The 19,945-nt window shown below is 39.2% G+C and overlaps 1 protein-coding gene across 2 annotated transcripts in view; it reads left to right on the top strand.

The window, feature by feature from the left end:
* LOC115439269 (uncharacterized) overlaps positions 1-15,705 on the top strand; it is a 29,216-nt gene extending 13,511 nt beyond the window's left edge. The window contains exons 7-13 of one of the 2 annotated variants that reach the window (XM_030163092.1): positions 12,491-12,634; positions 12,744-12,802; positions 12,905-13,092; positions 13,488-13,882; positions 13,996-14,092; positions 14,562-14,736; positions 14,912-15,705. In XM_030163092.1, coding sequence (XP_030018952.1) covers positions 12,491-12,634; positions 12,744-12,802; positions 12,905-13,092; positions 13,488-13,882; positions 13,996-14,092; positions 14,562-14,736; positions 14,912-15,048 — 1,195 coding nt within the window. In that variant the 3' untranslated portion in view covers positions 15,049-15,705. The remainder of the gene's footprint in view (positions 1-12,490; positions 12,635-12,743; positions 12,803-12,904; positions 13,093-13,487; positions 13,883-13,995; positions 14,093-14,561; positions 14,737-14,911) is intronic. The other variant, XM_030163099.1, reaches the window with a different exon arrangement.
* Positions 15,706-19,945: the final 4,240 nt, after the last annotated feature.

Raw genomic sequence — 19,945 nt, 5'->3', positions numbered from 1 at the left:
GAAAGCATTCTGTGTCATATTCTTTCTTGCTGCACCTGCTGTTTGTGCTTTCATTTCTGTCTGCGTGGTAGATTCAGGAGTGACACCTACAGATACAACAGATACTCACCAAGACCAAAAGGCTGTAACTTTAACATCACCAATGCAATTAAGGTTGTACGTGCAAAAGAAAGAATTCTTAGCTGTTTCTTTTTAATGTTGGTTTAAAGGATTTGTCCTCACATTGCAAATAAGTAATTGATTGGGAAAAAAATCATGGATGTTCATTTATTCTGTGAAACTGTGATAAAATGTGTATTTATTAATCAGTGGAAAAAGTGTTGAATCTGCAAACATAAAAATACAATCAGCTCACAACACAAATGTCACATAACCGTTGGTGCAGTCTATTCTGCAAAGGGCTGCATTCTTGTGTGTTTATTTCTAAAGCCAAAATTTTTAAGCTCCTGAATTTATCAGTATTCTGCCTTTTAGTTTATTGTGTATTTTTTGTGGTGAACACTGCCATCTAGTGGTGCAAACATGTAGCGGCGTTATGCCTAAGGAATTACAGGAAGTGCTTTGTTTTCAAGCGGTAAGACAGTAAAATTCTGTCTTCGGCGTTACGTATTGTGCTTCGACACGAGACAATCTGTTAATGTTAAGTCATCTAACATGAAAGTTAAAGCATTAGACATGATATATGAAAGTTTGAATGTTTCAGTAATGTTTTTGGTTAAGGTGATAGCCATATACTTATCAATGCAAGGCTATGATTAGCTTTGGTTGGCATGTCTTAAATGTTGGAATTAACAGTCAACTTGGGGCATATGATTTAGGAAAATTTGTCATTGTTTAAGCACAGAATGAGTCCTTGTTTATTGAAACAAACATATCTTTGTTTTTGTATTTTCAGTTTCACAAATTGTGGTTAAAGTAAAGACTATGAAAATTATCTTCAGTGTCCTGAGACGTTACCACTTTGTTTAGCTTGCTGTCTAGGCTGTGTAGAGCCACATAGCTAAGGGCAGAAGACATACCTGTCAAGTCTCCTGTTTTGGCCGGGAAACTACCATATTTTACCCCCCTTTCCCGCTGTCCTCCCATATTACTATTATCCCCTAAATCTCCCGTATTATAACAAAATAATAATAATGAAATACATTCCTCTGTCTCTCCTAGCTGAACTCTGTCACTGGCCTCGCGAGAACTGCCATCTGCACTAGCCTAGGTCTGAGGTGTCGCGAGGTTAGTAGTGTTGACAGCGGGAAAACCAAAAACATGGATGAAAGATGGATGGATGTGATGGAAAAGGCACTTAAGCAAAAAAAAAAAAAAACAAAACAAACAAAAAACTAATAAATCTTGTAAATATCTGGAAAAATGGGACAGCATGTTTCCCGTTTCTAAAGAAGAGCGTGATGGGGCACAGTCACGCGTTCTGCAAGGTGTGTTGCTGCGATTTTAGTCTATCACATGGGGGAAGAAAGGATATTAGGTCACAAATGCAGAGATTCAAATGTCAATGCTGTGTGCGAAAAACAATGTCCCTTTCACTTTTTGTGATGACTTTAACAAGTGTGTTGCTGATGTGTTCCCGGACTCCATTATTGCATGAAAATACTCTGCGGGAAAAACCAAGGCAACGCAGCTCATCAAAGGTAAGTTGAGTCAATTAAGTAGGCTATGAATATTATGTGTGCTTATGCCCAGCCCATTAGATAATGTCTCGACGGGACATTATCTTTTTATTTAGAACAGCACAGTTTGCAATACAAAAATAGCTTTTTTTCATATCAAATATACAAAAGAAAAACATTTGCAATAAAAGACATTATATAAGTGCTTAATTATAATCATGTATAGAAAGAAAGGACAGAAGAAAAAGAGTATAGGAAAGATAGGAAAAAGAGAAAGAAGTATGCCAACTTATACTAGGGGTGTCAAAGTTTAGAGTTCAGATGAATATATTAAGGGAAGTACAGATTTCAACAATTTTGATTGCCTTTCACTTTTCAGAGTACTTAACTGAGAGAATGTATTGTTTGAAATTATTATAAAATGCTGTAAAGCATGGCTTTTTTTGCTGAGTATTCACAACAATGACTGTGAAATTTTGACATTAAAATTAAAAGATTTATCAGGTATTGAGATTCACTTTTGAGCAAGATACTTTCAAATAGGCCAAACAATACATTCCTCCAAAACAACATAATCAGTGTTATTATGACAGGACATTATCTAATGTCCTCAGTGACCTCAAGAAGGTCAAATCGACAGGTTCTGGGGCCTGATAGGGAAGGATGTGAGGTTCAGTGAGCTGTCAAGACTCATGAAGGCGTTACTTTGCATTCCCGATAGTAATGCCAGTTCTGGAAGGGTGTTTAGTATGGTAAAGAAGATTGTTACTGAGAACAGAATGGCATTAGACAACAGCACTGTTTGTGCTTTACTGTCCTGTAAAATTAACCACGCTGGCCCAGCCCACAAATACACTCCTTCCAGAAAAGTTTTAAAGGATGCAAAGTCTGCAACTAATCTATATAATATGTCATTAGTTAATGCCAGAGAGCCATATGAGTGAACATAGCACATTAGAAGAAAATGTGTACTAAAAATAAAAATGACACTTTCTAGCTTAAAAACATTAGATTTGAAATGAATATATGTAATTAAATATGTAAAGTAAATATATATATGTGTCTCAGTGCCCCTCTGTGTTTTCATGTAGGCTGCATCACAACATAGAAATGTTAAGAGCATTTTTGTGTCAACAAAGGTAAGCCTATCATATTCTGGTCACCTAATTGTAATTTGTAAATTTGGTTGACAAGGTGGTATTTTGGATTTCTTGTACATCTGTATTAAAATGTAAAGGACAGTGAAGCTTGGTTGGGGCGGTGGGACGGCTCGCGGTGGGCGCCGAAAAATTTCCCTTATTTTCAAATCCAAAACTTGACAGGTATGGCAGAAGAGTAAAAAGACTACTATACATCAAGTGCTTCGCCGAGGACCTCATCTCCAAGATGTCCAGCAAAAATGAATCCCATTCCCCCTCTTACCGCTAGAAGTCAGGTCAGATTGTGGATCTGCCACATCATCAGTTTCACGTCAATCAAATAAGTCATGTGTAAGCCTGGCTGCAGCACAAGCACGAGCTGTGGCCGAAGCTGCCCGCACCAAGGCTGAGTTTGCAAAACACCAAATTGACATGGAGGTCAAGAAGGCATGGACAGAACCACAGCTTAATGCTCTGAAACAAGCAGGAGAAGCCAAAGCTGCCCTCACTGCAGCAATAGTCCTTGAGGCGGCAGCTGAAAGCTCAAATGAACAAACTGAAGTAACCGTCCCCAGTATCCCTGTTGCTTCATCTGTGCCACTCAAGTGCATCAAACAATATATCAAAACCCACTTTAATAATGACTCTGAAATTAAAAGTGAAAATAAGGACCATGAAGAGTCTCCATCAGAATACCATGATACACACGACCTGGAGTGCCGTACACCACATGCAGCCGGGTACACACCTAGGTGGATTGCCACCACTAGATGTTCACCTGAGTATGCCATAGCCACCAGAAGCACACCCACGTGTGCTGTGGCTACTGGATATACACCTGGGTATGCACCAGCCACAGGATACACCCCAGGGTGTTTCACAGAGATTGCAGGTAGATGGCAGCCTAGTTGTACTTCACCTGTTTTCAACAGAATAGACTTTGAAACAGACAACAAAAATGTCTGAGATAGGTCAAGCCCCAAGCCAACTGAGATGTCAGAGCTCACTGCTTACCTTGCACGTTGCGACCTTCTGACCATAGGGTTCAAGGTGTTCGACAACAAACCAGAGACCTACGTCACTTGGAAGTCTGTGTTTCACAATGGCATTGAAGGACTGAATTTAAAGGCAAGTGAGGAACTCGATCTACTCACAAAGTGGCTCGAGGGGGAATCTCTTCACCATGCTCTGAGGATTAGACCAGTCCATGTGAATAATCCAGAGACAGGTCTCAAGCATTTGTGGCAAAGATTGGACAGAAATTATGGCTCATCAGAAGTCATCGAAGCATCTCTGTTCAAGCGTCTGGAGGTTTTTCCCCATATTTCTCGTAAAGATAATCATCTGTTGCAAGAGCTAGCAGATCTTCTTGAAATACAAGCAGCAAAGAATGAAGGTTATCTGCCAGGCCTCAGTTTCTTAGACACATCAAGAGACATAAACCCCATCCTGGAAAAGCTCCCAGATAATCTCCAAGAGGCATGGATCAAGCAAGGAACCAGATACAAGAGAGAACATAGTGCCTTATACCCATCCTTTTCTTACTTCGTGGAGTTTATTGATAGTCATGCAGAAATGAAAACAGATCCCAGCTTCACATTGCAAAGCAGTAACACTCTGTTTTTCTGTTTCCTCCGCAAACCAAAGTCAGAGGTCTCTTTGCATCAAATAAATCACAGGTAGCGATACCCAAAAATGCTGATTCGCCACCTCCCAGTCCAGACAAGTAGTGTCCCATTCATCTGAAGCCACATTCACTTGCTAAATGTAGAGGTTTTAGAATGAAAACATTAGATGAGAGGGAAAGTGTGCTTAAAGAACACTCAATTTGCTACAAGTGCTGCATGTCTACTGATCATAGGGCCAGAAACTGTAAAGTAACCATTCAGTGTTCGGAGTGCAACAGCAATAGCCATGTTTTAGCATTGCATGCTGGTCCACTGCTGTGGGTGATGAAAGAGTTTGACCCACAACCATCATAGACAGCAAAAAAGCCCAACACACCTACAGAGGGCAAGGTAGGGAGCAGGAACACCCAGACTCCACTATCACCACATCCAGTTGCACAGAGGTATGTGGCAAGGGATACCAAGAGAAGTCATGTTCTAACATTTGCCTGGTAAACGTGTACCCCACTACATACCCTGAAAAGAAGAGGAAAATGTATGCAATGTTAGATGACCAAAGTAACATATCACTAGCACGATCTAGCTTCTTCAACATGTTTGGTGTTCAGGGTGAAGCCTTACTCTACACCATGAAGACATGTTCTGGTACAACAAACACCAGCGGAAAGAGAGCTAGTGGCTTCATCATTGAAGGAATGGATGGAAATGTCTCAATACCATTACCAGTGCTCACTGAATGCAACCAGATTCCTGACAATAGAAGGGAGATCCCAACTCCAGAGGTCGAAGCCCACCACCCCCATCTTCAGCCCATCGCATCTCAGATACCCCCACTAGATCCTTCCTCAGAGATTCTCCTCCTCCTTAGTAGGGACATCATTCGGGCTCACAAGGTGTATAGTCATGCTCAGTGGCCCACACGACGCACCTTATGCTCAATGCCTTGATTTGGGGTGGGTGATTATAGGGGATGTTTGCCTCACAGGAGCTCATAAATCTACAGTGAACTCTTTCAAAACAAGCGTACTTCAGAGTGGAAAGCAAACAGTTGATGACGAAAAGTTAGCTCTCTCTGTTGAAGAGGAATCATTTATGAACAGCATGCACAAAGGATTCTACAAAAATGAGGCAGACAACTTTTTAGCCTCTCTTCCCTGTCATTCTCCAGAACAGCACCTGTCCAGCTATAAAGACCAAGCCATCCATTGCCTGATGTCACTTAGGCAAACTTTGAAAAGGAAGACTGAAATGAAGGACCACTATGTGGACTTTAGGGAGAGGATGTTCAGCAAAGGGCATGTGAAAGTGGCAGACCGCAAGACCAAAACTACAGAAGGGAGATGTGGTTCTGCTGAAGGAGGGACAGTAGAAAAGGAACAACTGTCAGGTCAACATCATCAACCGAACTTTTCCCAGTGAGGAAGGTCAAGGTGAAGATGGTTCGAAAGGGTGAACAGATACTTTATTTGCGCCCTGTAAATGAAGTCATCCTTCTGATATCTAAGGACACTTCTTGAGAGACTGTGAACTTATTTTTATATCCTTTTCAAGAATTTTACATTTTTTGTCACATACAAGTTTGTGGTTGACATCCTAAAGATGTCAGGCGGGGAGTATTCTGCCTTTTAGTTTATTGTGTATTTTTTGTGGTGAACACTGCCATCTAGTGGCACAAACATGTAGTGGTGTTATGCCTAAGGAATTACAGGAAGTGCTTTGTTTTCAAGCTCTCAGTGTGATAAGACGGTAAAGTCTTCGGTGATACGTATTGTGCTTCGACATGAGACAGTCTATAAGTGTTAAGTCATCTAACATGAAAGTTAAAGCATTAGACATGATATATGATAGTTTGAATGTTTCAGCAATGTTTTTGGTTAAGGTGATAGCCATATACTTATTAATGCTAGGCTACAATTAGCTTTGGTTGGTGTGTCTTATATGCTGGAATTAATAGTCAACTTGGGGCATATGATTTAGGAAAATTTGTCATTGTTTAAGCACAGAATGAGTGCTTGTTTATTGAAACAAACATATCTTTGTTTTTGTATTTTCAGTTTTATAAATTGTGGTTAAAGTAAAGACTATGAAAACTATCTTGAGTGTCCTGAGACGTTGCCACTTTGTTTAGCTCACTGTCTAGGCTGTGTAGAGCCACATAGTTAAGGGCAGAAGAATCAGTGTAGGTAGTCACATGTTGTTTGCTTGCATGAATCTATGTCTCTGTATTTTCCAGATACGTGCTCAGGTCAAGTCTGTAATTAGTTTCAGATTGTGCAACAGCTGAAACAAAACATAGCTGTGGGGTTTGGAAGGATTTTACCTATTGAAGTCAAACCATAACTTAAAGTCAATAAGTCATTGATTGGATATGTGACATCCATCAAAAGTAATGAGTGAAACCAACTAGTACAACTGGTTCTCCCTCATAGTATATTTTCTGGTAAGTGAGGTCATTGTGAAAAAACAGAGCATCATTGTTCCTTGTAGCAGAGTATTTAAGATGCACTGCATCTGTTCAAATGTGAGCACTGCTCTGGCAAGAAGATGGCCTCTCTCACACTGATGCTGCACCTTCTGCTCATGCTTTCAGCTGTGTCTGCATGGAGGTACAGGTCTGTCAACTACAGATACTATGGAAGCTCACTAACATTCGACTCCAGAGGACAGAACCCAGATGGGACTTATGACGTATGTCTTATATTCCTAATAATCTTTCTTTTCAAAGGTGTTGGTAGCTACATTTATAGAAAAATGTTTCTTAAAATCCTTTCACTTCAAATTCTATATTTCACTGTTTGTCTTAATATCCCTCCACAAACTCCCCTTGCAGGTGCAACTCAACAACAAGCAAACCCATCACATATGCTACATAGATGGCAACACTGTCTTTTTGGGTAACTATGGATCACGTATCAGCTACTCCAGTTCACAAATAGCACGAAATTCTTATGGTCTGACTTGGTGTGAGTATGAGGCAAAGACGAAGAGAAGACTCTCCAGTAACCGACCGTTTGAGATCAGGTACAATTGTACTAACATTATTTTGTGATGAAAGAAAGACCGTATAAATGTTCGATATGAAAAGTGTTGTGGTCTTGTTAATACTCAGTTCCAACAGGTCAACTGTTTTATGTAGTGGCTGAAACTGATGATCAGAGTAATGATTAATAATTGAAACAAATTTTAAAACGTGTAATCTATATTATGAATATCTACATTTATTTCTTTATCTTAATTATTACATTTTACTTCAAACAGATACCCCACTTACCGCTATTACTACTATGGCTATGGATACTGGATGAACAACATCAGAAGCAATATGGCTGAGTTCAGAGTGGTAGGACATGTGGACCTGGGAACCAGATCAGATACTGGTGAATCTAACAAATCTCCCAAATTCACAATGCTACCCATTATCAGGTAATCATCATTCTTTTATTATGATTTTGAGATTTCAGTTATATGTAGCCTATAACACACTGTTAAAATACTATCTGTTTAAGTGCATTGTCCTTCCTGACTAATTTCAATAATGATGGTCTGTAAAAATGTACAGAGTAACCCGGAACTGTCCACGGTCCTTCAACATGACAGTGTATGATCCTGATGGTGACCATGTCAGATGCAGAGTACCGACAAACAGAAACACACATGAATGTGGACTGTGTGGTCTGACGAACGGTATCACTTTAGATCAGGTAAGACAACTATCTCTGTTTACGGGTGAACACATTTTATGTACTCAGTTCTGTCTGTGGTATACCATCCCAGACATCTTTCTGTGACAACATGAAAACAGACTTTCTTCTGAAATCTGTTCATCCTAGGACAGAGAAATTGGTGCCATTGGCTAAAGATATGATTTCCATGATTACAATGGACAATTATAATTACTACAGTGTTAACTTAAATGAAGACTATGTTTTCTTATGTCTACAATTCCAAAAGATCACCAAAGTAATTTTTATTACAGTTTAAATCTTTAGCCTAAGACTGATATTTAAAAAAAACAAAAAACAAAACACCTCTGATATGTTGTGCAATTCCCTCAGAAAATGAGCAAAGCATTGCTTTGATGGTGTTGCTAAATAAATGTGTGGTGATGAACATTTCATGTGTTGGTACATAAAAGAGAGAAAAACAATGTTACTAACACTTACAGAATGTCTTTAAGAAATAAGCTAATTAAAGAGTTGGAAGGAGAATAGTGAAGATTTAAAGTGTGTGAAATAATCGTTGCATGCAATATCTATTGTGTGAAATTGTGTGTGTGTGTGTGTGTGTGTGTGTGTGTGTGTGTGTAAAGCATATACACTTTTGAAACATAAAATATGAAAGAACGAAATTATATTAGTGTCAGCTTGTGGTTCTCAAACTTTTTACAGTGGAGTACCCCCTGAAATATACTTTTTTAGCCAAGTACCCCCAACTCTCGCAGCATTTTTTATTGAAAAAAATTATGCAAAATTTGTTCCAGTGCCAAAAGGTGTTTGTTCATATTTTCAAAACTTTGTAAACAAACAACATATATTTAACTGTATTATATACATTTTTTTAAAAAATGTTAAAGTAAATTTTGTGTGCAAAATATGAACTGAAAAGTGCCCTCTTTCATTGATAAGAAAAATAGCTCAATTAGTCATTAATTAGTAAATGAACCTTTCATCCACAACAAAATAATTACTTTGCTACTCAAATAAACAAATTTTGAATAATATAAAATAGAAATGTTCTTAAAATGTTACCAAAGCTTAAACAAGATGATTGACATTAAAACTATTAAATGAATGTTTTTATTGTGTTTTATAATTCAGCATTAATTCTCATTATTTGTTTTGTATTCAGTACATGATGACTTATTTAATGTGTTTTTCCAAAAAAAATTTCAAGCACCCCATGGGCTTCTTCCAAGTACCCCTGGGGGTATGCACACCCCACTTTGGGAACTCCTGGCATAGGAGAATTCACTAAAAATTAACTAAAAAAACAGTCAATTTACAGTGTTGTAAATAGAGTGAGGCTGTCTCTTCAAATGAGAAAGAACCCAATTTCGCGGCTGCATAGAGGGTACCAATATAGGAAACTGTGGCGCAGCAACAGTGAAGATTTTTAACAAGGAAGGAACAAGAGGACACCTGGGCCTGCCCAGGGAAGTCCGGCACATGTCCTGACATGTGTCTTGGTTGGGCAAAGATTCAAAATGGGCAAAACTGCCTGGTCATGGTTTGAAATAAGAGTGTGACTTAATCCCAGGGCCCATGAGGAGTGGTCTGATTATAATGTGTCAGTACATCAATTCAATGAAAAGTTGACCAACAGGCGCGAACATGTCCTTTGGAAATGTATAATAGATGAAAACCCACCCTATCTGGTCAGAACAGTTTGCTGGTGTTCGTTAGTGCCACTGTGAACTGTTCTCAGATCTGTTGTCGACAATAAATCTTGGTTGCCTTGAATGCTGACTTCTCCTGCTGATTTTTTCCAAAGACCGATTTGAGTTTTTTGCCCAGCAGAACAAAGACCATCCATCCCACATCAAAGACCATCTGTTCTACGTCAAAAACATATGCTAATTTAAAAATCAATGTAATCATTCCCACAGGATTCTGACAAAAGTCCTGAGTTTACAAGAATCTATTCAACTATCTACCTATGGAAGCTTCATGCATCAACACCTTACTAAGATTTCCATTTATATGAAAAGCTACATAGCCCAAGCCCTGGCACCTTTCTCTCCTCGGGTTATCTTGACCTTGTTTTTTGCAAAGTGGATATAAATGTGGTGTTTTTGGGTTTATGTGTTTGAAATGTACAGAAATTGACAGGTACAGCTCCTGCAATTAAACACTGAAAGGGTAGCATGCTCATCCAACCATGCAGATCAGAGGCGATTTCTCACAGACTGCAAGGGAAGCTCGGCTTCCCCTAAAATTACGAAAATTAAATGGTCAAATATGTATGGTTGTGTTGACATTTCATTGACTACAAATGTGTTAGAACATGTTCATCTCAAAGACGAGTTTGTTCAGAATCAGCTTTATCACAAATCAACGGGCGCGATGTTGTTCACTTCTCATACATTCCTATTGCGCTGTTTTCTCATACGATCTATAATCAATGCATTTGCCCGTAGACGCTCAGCGTCCATGCACTTCAGTGGGACGTCATGGAACAGTTTTTTTTCATTGCCTCAAAACTAGATGGTAATTGGATAAATGCCACAATGTTTTCCCATCCCCGGACGTGCAGTGTCTCTGAGGGTGAATGGAGCTGTGGGCGGAGCTCGGCAGGGCTGGACGCTGGCCTTCCACATGCTGATTGGAGGATCAGTCGAAAGGCTGAATCCCGTTTGATTGACAGCTGTTTTGAGATCTACTCCTTCACTTGACAGAGTTCAGTTTAATACCGTTGCGCATTCTGCTGTGAAATCGAGAGAGAAACCACTATGAAATTACTTGTTCATTTCTTGCACTGTAAATAAAACATACCCATTGTACTTCCTTGTTTCAATTTAACATAATTTCAACGTTTTCTTGTTTCAGTTACATAATTTAATCATTTCTCATTGGCGTTTAATATAATTTTGTAGATAGTTAAATCAATCATACTGCTCACTAGGTCGAAGTGAACAAGCTATCAAGTCCCTGGAAAAAATGCATACTTGGTACGATAAGGTCAATGACCATTTTCTTAAAAAGGAACAGAGGGCTGAATTTATGTTTAAATAACTTGACAATTTTTTTGATGTAAGCCAACAATGAGCTTCCCGTCTCTGAAAGATGAGCAGCCGCCACTGATGCAGATATATGTTGGATCTTATTAATATGTTCAGGTAATAATCTGCTCATCATGAATTACTGCAGTGACAATAATTATTCTCTTTTTGTGTTCATTAGAACTCCTGTTCTTTAAGGTATACCAGTACTGGGAGAACAGGGTATCATCCAGTTGAGCTGATGGTGGAGGACTTTGCCAATCAAGAAATTACCGTGTTCTACTCTGACGGATATTACACATCAAAGAGACCCCTTCAGGCTCATGCGCGTAACCGTAGAGATACTTTTAGCACAATATCAACCACCACCACAGCAGTGCCAATGACCACCACAGCAGCACCAACCACCACCACAGCAGTGCCAATGACCACCACAGCAGCACCAACCACCACCACAGCAGCGCCAACTACCACCACAGCAGCGCCAACCACCACCACAGCAGCACCAACCACCACCACACCAGCACCAGCACCAGCCACCACCACAGTTGCACCAACCACCACCACAGTTGCACCAACCACCACCACAGCAGCACCAGCCACCACTACGGCAGCACCAACCACCACCACGGCAGCACCGACCACCACCACAGCAGCACCGACTACCACCACAGCAGCACCAACCACCACCACAGTAGCACCGACTACCACCACAGCAACCACCACCACAGTTGCACCTACTACCACCACAGTAACACCGACCACCACCACAGCAGCACCGACCACCACCACAGTAGCACCGACTACCACCACAGCAGCACCAACCACCACCACAGTAGCACCGACTACCACCACAGCAACCACCACCACAGTTGCACCAACTACCACCACAGTAACACCGACCACCACCACAGCAGCACCAACGACTACTGTGAGCCGTCACATATCATCAATTGCACCTTTAAGCAAGCTTCCTTTGCAGTTTACCATTCAGGGTAGGCCTTTGTTTTCATTTACATTTACCATGCTGATTTAAACATCACTAGTTTATTAATTAAAGTTTATCTCTTTTCACATTTTTTTTTTTTTTTTTTTTTTTTTACAGTTGACTCATACTCTGCTCCTTCGTGTGTGGATGGTGATTATTTTCCTATTTTCTTGGCACCAACTCCACGCAATGGAGTAAATCTTCCTGCCTGGCTCAACCAGACACTTGAAATCAAAGTCATATCTACAGCGCGATACACCACGTACGAAATTAATATTATTTCCTGTTAAATGAAAAGGGATTTATGTATCAATGTAAAATGCATCGTATTACATATATTTTTCATTATTGATTCCAAATACTGGATGAAAATTCATGAAAACATTGTTTCTCTGCAGGATTCGTGACTTGATTGTCACTGGACCAAAGGGCATTACAAAGACTAAAATTGACACAGAAGAATACATCATAAAGTGGACACCAACGGATGATGACGTGGACAATCATTTCCCCATCTGCTTTGTTTCTGAAGCATATGACAGGTGAATTTCATGTTATATTTTTACAGTTTCTTCTTAAATACTGAACACAATTTGGATATATGTCAATAAAACTTTACCTTACCTTCTGATGGTTTATAACTTCTTCCAGATACAATCGCATCTATCATTCCGAGCCACGATGTGTCACTGTTGATGTTGGACACCAAGGTCTGTTGAGGACATTTACAGAACAAAATACATGCATCTTGAACTTGTGTTTTTTAAGGTCACATTTCAGGAGTTATGAATCTTGTATTTCTCATCATTTAGAGGCCACAGTGACCTGCAATGAAACGACAATAATGGTTGAAGTGCTCAAGTCCTACCTCATCAGACGCAATGAACACAATCTGCACCTGAATGACTACACTGATCCTTCCTGTAACCTGTCCACACTGTCCAACAATACCCACGTGGTGGCTGTCATGTCACTGAGCAGCTGTGGAACCAAAGTAGAGGTAAAGGAAGAAAAACTGTACAACAGAATCAGGGGAAACAGGTTCCATAGTAGCTTTCTGAATTTTTCAAGAATTCCACTCAAGAACTAGAAGGGCATTCTGAGAGTGCAAACCACTGCTAAGGTCTCATAGCACTGTAATTAATTAATTATTTCAGTTTAGGAAAAAGTGAGAGAAAAAATCTACAATATCTGAATGATCTCTAAAATATAATGGGTTTGTCCTTATCTCAAAACTGTCTCCAGATCATCAAGTGTCATGTAAATTGTGTAGTCCTTCTGTCTCAACAGAAGAAAAGGGCTGTGAAAACATAATCTTTATGGTAGTAGGAGAAACTTATTTCAGACTGTAATATTCAGCTACATTAACACCACGTTATTCTCTGTCACTTTTAGGAGGATGACGATAACATCATGTTTAAGAACGATATCACATCTGCCGACCCAAATGAAATTATTTCCAGAAAACATGATGTGGACATTGCCATCTTCTGTGCCTACCCCAAACGAACCAACCTGACTCTGGGATTCAGACACAAAAACCCATACGCCTTCTCAGAGAAAGGTTTTGGTGCTTTCACATTTCGCTTTGAGTTCTTTGAGTCTCAGAGGTTCAGAACACAAGTGGATGCCAGCTCTTACCCAGTGGAGGTCTACCTCAAACAAATGATCTTCATGCAGATCGAAGCTACAACCTCCATCCCCAACACAGAGCTGTTCGTGGAGTCCTGCAGGGCGACTCCCTATGACAACTCAAATTCTCGCATCAAGTACACCATCATTGAAAATGGGTGGGTTCATTATCTCTACAGATTGTATTATTATTACATTTACTGAATTAATTATTTGCTATCAGGAACACCTTGATTTAAAGTTTGACACCACTATAATTGCATTACCACAGGTGTGTGAAGGATAAAACAGTGGAAATTTACCCCAGCTCCAGGACTCAGTTCAGATTTGGAATGGAGGCTTTTGAATTCATTGGTGCTCATGAAGAGGTAAAGTATTAAACTATATTTTGACACTAAATGTATGGTATTATGTTTAATAAGAATCATAAGCTTAGTGCGTACATATGAAGTTTGTGTTCTGTGTTATGGAAGAAAGTTGCTGATGTTATCTAACTGATATTATCATAAACAGTAATATATGATAGGTTTAACAAATTTAACACAGAGTTGTTTTTTTTACTGAATATGTGATTTGAGAGAATCACCTCAAGCACAAAGTAAATTTTGTGTAAGCAGATACTGAACCCTCCAATGCTTTTACATTTTATGCTGCAGTAATAACATGGGTTTAGTCGAAATAGTTTGTTTTCAGCAGATGAAGTCAATCATTCATCACAGGATTTAAAATGCTTATAAGCCCATAAGCGTCCCAAAGGATTGCATGTTGTTCCATGCATATTATATTACAAACTGAATTATAACTAAACTCCTTCCACCCTCTTTCTTCTCTGTGCAGGTGTACATCACCTGTTCAGTCCTCCTGTGTGAGACTGGTGTTGCTGGAACCAGGTGCTCTCGCGGATGCATCCAATCAGGAAATCATCGTAGCAGAAGGGAAGCTGCAGCTGAAAGTAGTCATCACTCCATTTCCCAGGGACCTTTGCACCTGATTAAACCATCTGACAGCAAAGGTGAGTGTGTATATACTGTATGTATAATACACACAGTTGGTTAAAAAAATAGGAGTCAGTAATAAATTATTTGCATGTTTGTGTGTATGTTTTGTGTTTTCTCTGTGTTCTGAAGGTCAGTGACATTTTTCACTCATTGTCTTCTTCTTCTTTTATATTTTTGTCTTTGCTTCAGTGAATGGCCCAAGCTTCAATCTTGGCTTGAACGTGGTTTTCATTGTTGGCTGCCTCGTGGCGGTCACAGTGGTCATCTACCGATCTAAGAGGTCCAGGGCTAAATATCAACGTCTGCCAACTTCAGATGTAGAGTGAGAAGATCTTCATCCAGATGTCGAAAAAACATGTTTATCTTTGCATCATAATTTGATTATTCATGGGTTTGATAATTATCATATATTCTGAAGTATATGGATGTGTGTTTTATTTTTTCTTTGCCTGCCAACTTCAGATGCAGAATGAAAAAAAGGAGAGGCATCTTAAATTACCCTAACCATCCTGTTAAAGAAAAAAAAACTATTTCATGTTTATCTTTAAACCTTTGCTACTGATTTGTATCCTTGTTAAAAAGTGTAGACAACATATGTTTTGACTCTGATTATGGCATACATTAGCTGTGGTATTCATAACACTGCCCCTATAGACTTGTACTGTAAACACTAGGCATGATGGGTAGTGACTTCATCCACCTTACTTCTCACACTGACACACCCATCCCTCTGGAACAGGATCATTGCAAGCTATTGAACCAATAAGCTTACATCTACGTCTCCATCAGGAGCCCATATAAGGGGCTCCTCTGGTCCAGTGTGGTGACGGGTCATTTCACCTCATATGTCTCTACATCATAGACTCTCCTGGACTGTCACCACCCTGATCCCGTCACTTTGCAGACTCTGTAGTTTCCACCCAGTTGTGTTTGTTACCCATGTCCTTGTTTTCTGTTAATAAACACCATTTCTCCATTCAGCACCATGTCCACCGAGTCCATTCATTCACTCCGTCATGACAAGTTTTTGCACACATAACATTAGTGAACCTCACCCTGACCAACTGAATCAACTCCAGATCATCGGCTTGTACTGTAAACACTAGGCATGATGGGTAATGACTTCATCCACCTTACTTCTCACCCTGACGCACCCATCCCTCTGGAACAGGATCATTGCAAGCTATTGAGCCATGGGGCGTACTTAATTTTTCATATACTGCTTCTCTGTTTTTTCTTTAATTTTTATTAAATAATTAATGACATGCTGGAGTCTGTTGTGTGTAGTTTCAATCAGTCAAATTTTATTTATATAGTGCCAAATCATAACAAAAGTTGTCTCATGACACTTTACATATAGAGCTGGTCGAAACCAGACACTAAAGGCAATTTACAGAAACCCAACAGAATCCTCCAGGAGCAAACACTTGTGACTGGTGACAGCAGAGGAAAAACTTCCTTTTAACAGGCAGAAACCTGGAGCAGACCCTGACTCCTGGAGGATGGTCGTCTGTCATGGGGTGTACTTTTTTAGTTTTTCATATACTGCTTCTCTATTGTTGCTTAATTTTTATTAAATAAATAAATGACATGCTAAGTTGCACTCACTGGAACTATTGTGCTGTTCTTCTGTCTAAGATGGTTATGATTGCTGATATTTGTATTATTATTTATGTTTGCTTGTTCGCATTTATATTAAATTTCATTGCATGTTCGGAATAAATCACTAAATCAAACATGCTGGAGTCTGTTGTGTGTTGTTTAACACTTGAGGTTGTATGTAAATAATTTTAGAATGTTCAGGTTTTTATTATTATTATTATTATTATTAGTAGTAGTAGTAGTAGTAGTAGTAGTAGTAGTAGTAGTATTAGTATTATTATTATTATGTCCTGATACATAAAAGCATAGAAATCAAGGTAGTGTATTTTGTTTTTCTCATGATCATGTGGCCAGGAGGCTGTGAAGTGCAAATCAACAAATGGCTGCAATTACACAATGTCAAAAGAAGGAGAAGAAGACTAGAAGGACATGTAAGGAAAAGAAAATGCGACAGAAGGGCAGCATAAAGGGTCATCAGCACATGTATGTGCAAAAGAAAGTGCTCTCTTCACAGATGTCATATGTCATGCAGCCTATTCTGCAAAGGCCTGCATTCTTGTCAGTTCTTTGTGGATTTATTACTAAGTGCCCAGGCTTTTAAGATCCTGAATTTATCCATGTAGTCACATTGTATTTGATGACATGCATCTATGTTTCTGTGTTTTACATGCCTGATTTAAGTCTGTAATTACTAGTTTAAGAATGCGTAACAGCTGAAACAAAACATAGCTGTGTGGTTTGGAAGTATTTTACCTCTTCAAGTCTAGCTGCAGGTAAAATTCAATAAGTCAGTGCCTGGATCATATGTGACATACAACAAAGCAATGAGTAAAACAGACTAGTAAAATAGTTCCTCTTCATACTGTATTTTCTGGTAAGTGAGGTCAATGTGACAAAAAAAAACAGAACATCATTGTTCATTTTATCAGAATGTTTTCAGGAAACTATGGGTCACTTATCAGTGGCAGATCCAGGAAAAATGGAAGGGGGGGGTGGGGGGGGTTTAGTTCATGCAGTAACCATGCTGTTAGTCCAGATGCATATGGGGACAGGTATATTTAAATTGAGGCTGACTGTAAAGGGAGAAGAAAGAAATAAAGGTCAAGACACGTTTTAGTTAAAAGCATTTGATCATTACTTTTTCTAATACAACTTAAAACATTTCCATTATACCTCTCTTCTGTTTAGTTTTCACTCCCCACACAGTTTGTTATGCAGATTATCTGCCTAATCACAGTCTAATTCTGCCAGCCTAATCCAATATAATAATACAATGAGCTCAGTTTTGACAAAAGCTCCTTTAGTGCAAAGTCAGTGTGGCAGAAGACAGCTAATTGTGATGTGTGAACTCAGTAGGGTGATCATTCTCATTTTTCTGTTTTAAGAATCATTAGCTACTTTTTCACAGAGATCCCAGAGGTAAAGGTGAGATTCTGATCCCACCTTTTTGCCACCAGTGACCAATTTCCACAGCCAAGCCAAAGGGCTAACAGAGGTGAGAGAGGCTGGACTTGTACACAGCGGACCTGCATTCCGGAATCAAAGGGGCGGTTATGCAGCGTATAGTGTGACGTGTAACTTGTGTAGCATAGCGGTGTTGCTAACCTCTCCAGGGTCGACCTGTCTTTCACCGTTCCACAAATGTTAGCATGGATAGAGTCGTCCTCCCAAAGTGATGACAGCTTGCGGATCTAGTCATCTCCCCAGTACCACATCTTTCTGGTCGTGTTGATAAGTTTGTTTACTGTACACAGCCCATGTTCCTTTTTAAGTCACCCCGGCATGGGGGTCTCACACACAATACGTCATCAAAACGTCACATCTTGGTTGTGGAACGAGAGGTGTACCTTTTACATAGCATTTCAGAATCATGATTCCACCTTTATCACGGCTCTGTTTCTACCTCCAGAGGTGTTACAGAGCCATGACAGAGGTGGGACCAAATGAGCCCACCATTTTGTTTATACAGACATCGTTCCGGAATAAAGGTGTAATATTCCCGAAACAGAAGTGCTGTGGAAAAGGGGCTATTCATAAGTAGAATAATACAGACTTTGGTGATTACCAAATAACTTGTTGGCATGTCTTTCAGCTAGGTTTGTGCTTTCAAAGGCCTGGATATGATCTTCTGTAAGCTATCCAATACCAACTTTGGCTCCTTCTTCCAAAAGTCATCCTATCAATAAATACGACATGGTGATTATGAAACGGAAGTGAAGTCTAGCGCTATCTTGTTCATGAGTTCAAAGTACACTTGGCATGTGAAGTTGCCAAAGCCTTAATTCTTTATTCATATCGTTGACAACACCCAGGTTTCTCAAGTTTTCAGTGCATGTAAAATGATACTTAATCACTGTAATTTACTTCCTTGAGGTAGCCTGACAAAGTCCAGAATGGCTTGATTTGAAAGCAGTCTCCGCAATACAAAGGATTTGTGATAATGGATTCAGATTCCTTTGATTCAAGAACAACAAAGAGTGCTGCCTGTCCTTTCAGCTATAACCCAGATTCAACAAAAAAAAAAAAAAAGAGAGAGAGAGAGAGAATCTACTTGGAGTATATGTTGTTTTCGGAGTCTAAGGATACCCCTGGGATCATGGCCTTAGTCTGGTCTCTTTGAGGAACAATCCTGAAATACTAAAAGGAGAATACAAGCGCAAATTATATAGACAGCTTATCATGGTTTGAAACCTCGTCAGTGAAAGTATAAATGCTAATTTTCGTGCAGCCTTAGAGCACATTCACAGTGTGCATTTGACAGTTTTGTAGTTTTTTTTTTTTCCATAATTAGTCACAAACATAAGCCTTATTTACATGCCATAAAATTTTTAAAGTAAGAATTCCGCCATGAAGTTACATGTGAATCAATCAGACATGTCAAAGTAGTCCCATTCATTCCTCAGGTAGAAGTATAGACACTAGGGTTTAAACAGATTTCTGTAGAAGAAGTATCAACTCAAGCTTTTTACTCAAGTAAAAGTGTAAAAGTACTGGTTTCAAAACTACTTAAAGAATAAAAGTAAATGTAAAGAGAAAAAATGCCATTTGGACAAAAGCTTAGGCGGTGCCACAGGGGCTTACGGTGCACTACCCACCTCCCCAAAAAACATTTTTCTGAAGGCCATAATGTCTATGATGTTATATTAAAATGTTAATGTTGAAATATTTGGGATACACTAGTCTACCTGTTTCAGCTGCATTTATGCCCATTGAAAATTAACGCATTTTAGTCCAATGCAAATGTATTAAGGAACCATATATGTGTAGGACTGAGCATTAACCCTTTCATGCATAGTGGTCACTACAGTGGACAGCTGATCAAAGGTGTTTTCTTGTATATTTATGGATTTGTTGTTTTGTGCATCATCCCATACACTGCAATTCATACCATTACTGTAACTTTGCTCTTCTAGATAAACCTGATCTGCAGTAACATGTTTGAGTGTAAAAAATTGATAATTGTTACTAGACTGAAATAAACAGTTTTGTTTTGTTCGTTTTTTTTTTAAACAAAAGTTGCTTGTTTGTTTGTTTGGTTTGTTTTTTGGCATATTATCGGCATGCAGGTATGTTAAAATGTGAGAAAACATCAGATTAGCAGCATTAAAAATGTTTTCATTT

Source organism: Sphaeramia orbicularis, chromosome 3, assembly GCF_902148855.1.
Source record: "Sphaeramia orbicularis chromosome 3, fSphaOr1.1, whole genome shotgun sequence".
In the NCBI taxonomy this organism is placed as follows: Eukaryota; Metazoa; Chordata; class Actinopteri; order Kurtiformes; family Apogonidae; genus Sphaeramia; species Sphaeramia orbicularis.
Note: the sequence above shows the minus strand (reverse complement) of the source record. Positions and strands in the feature narration are given on the sequence as shown.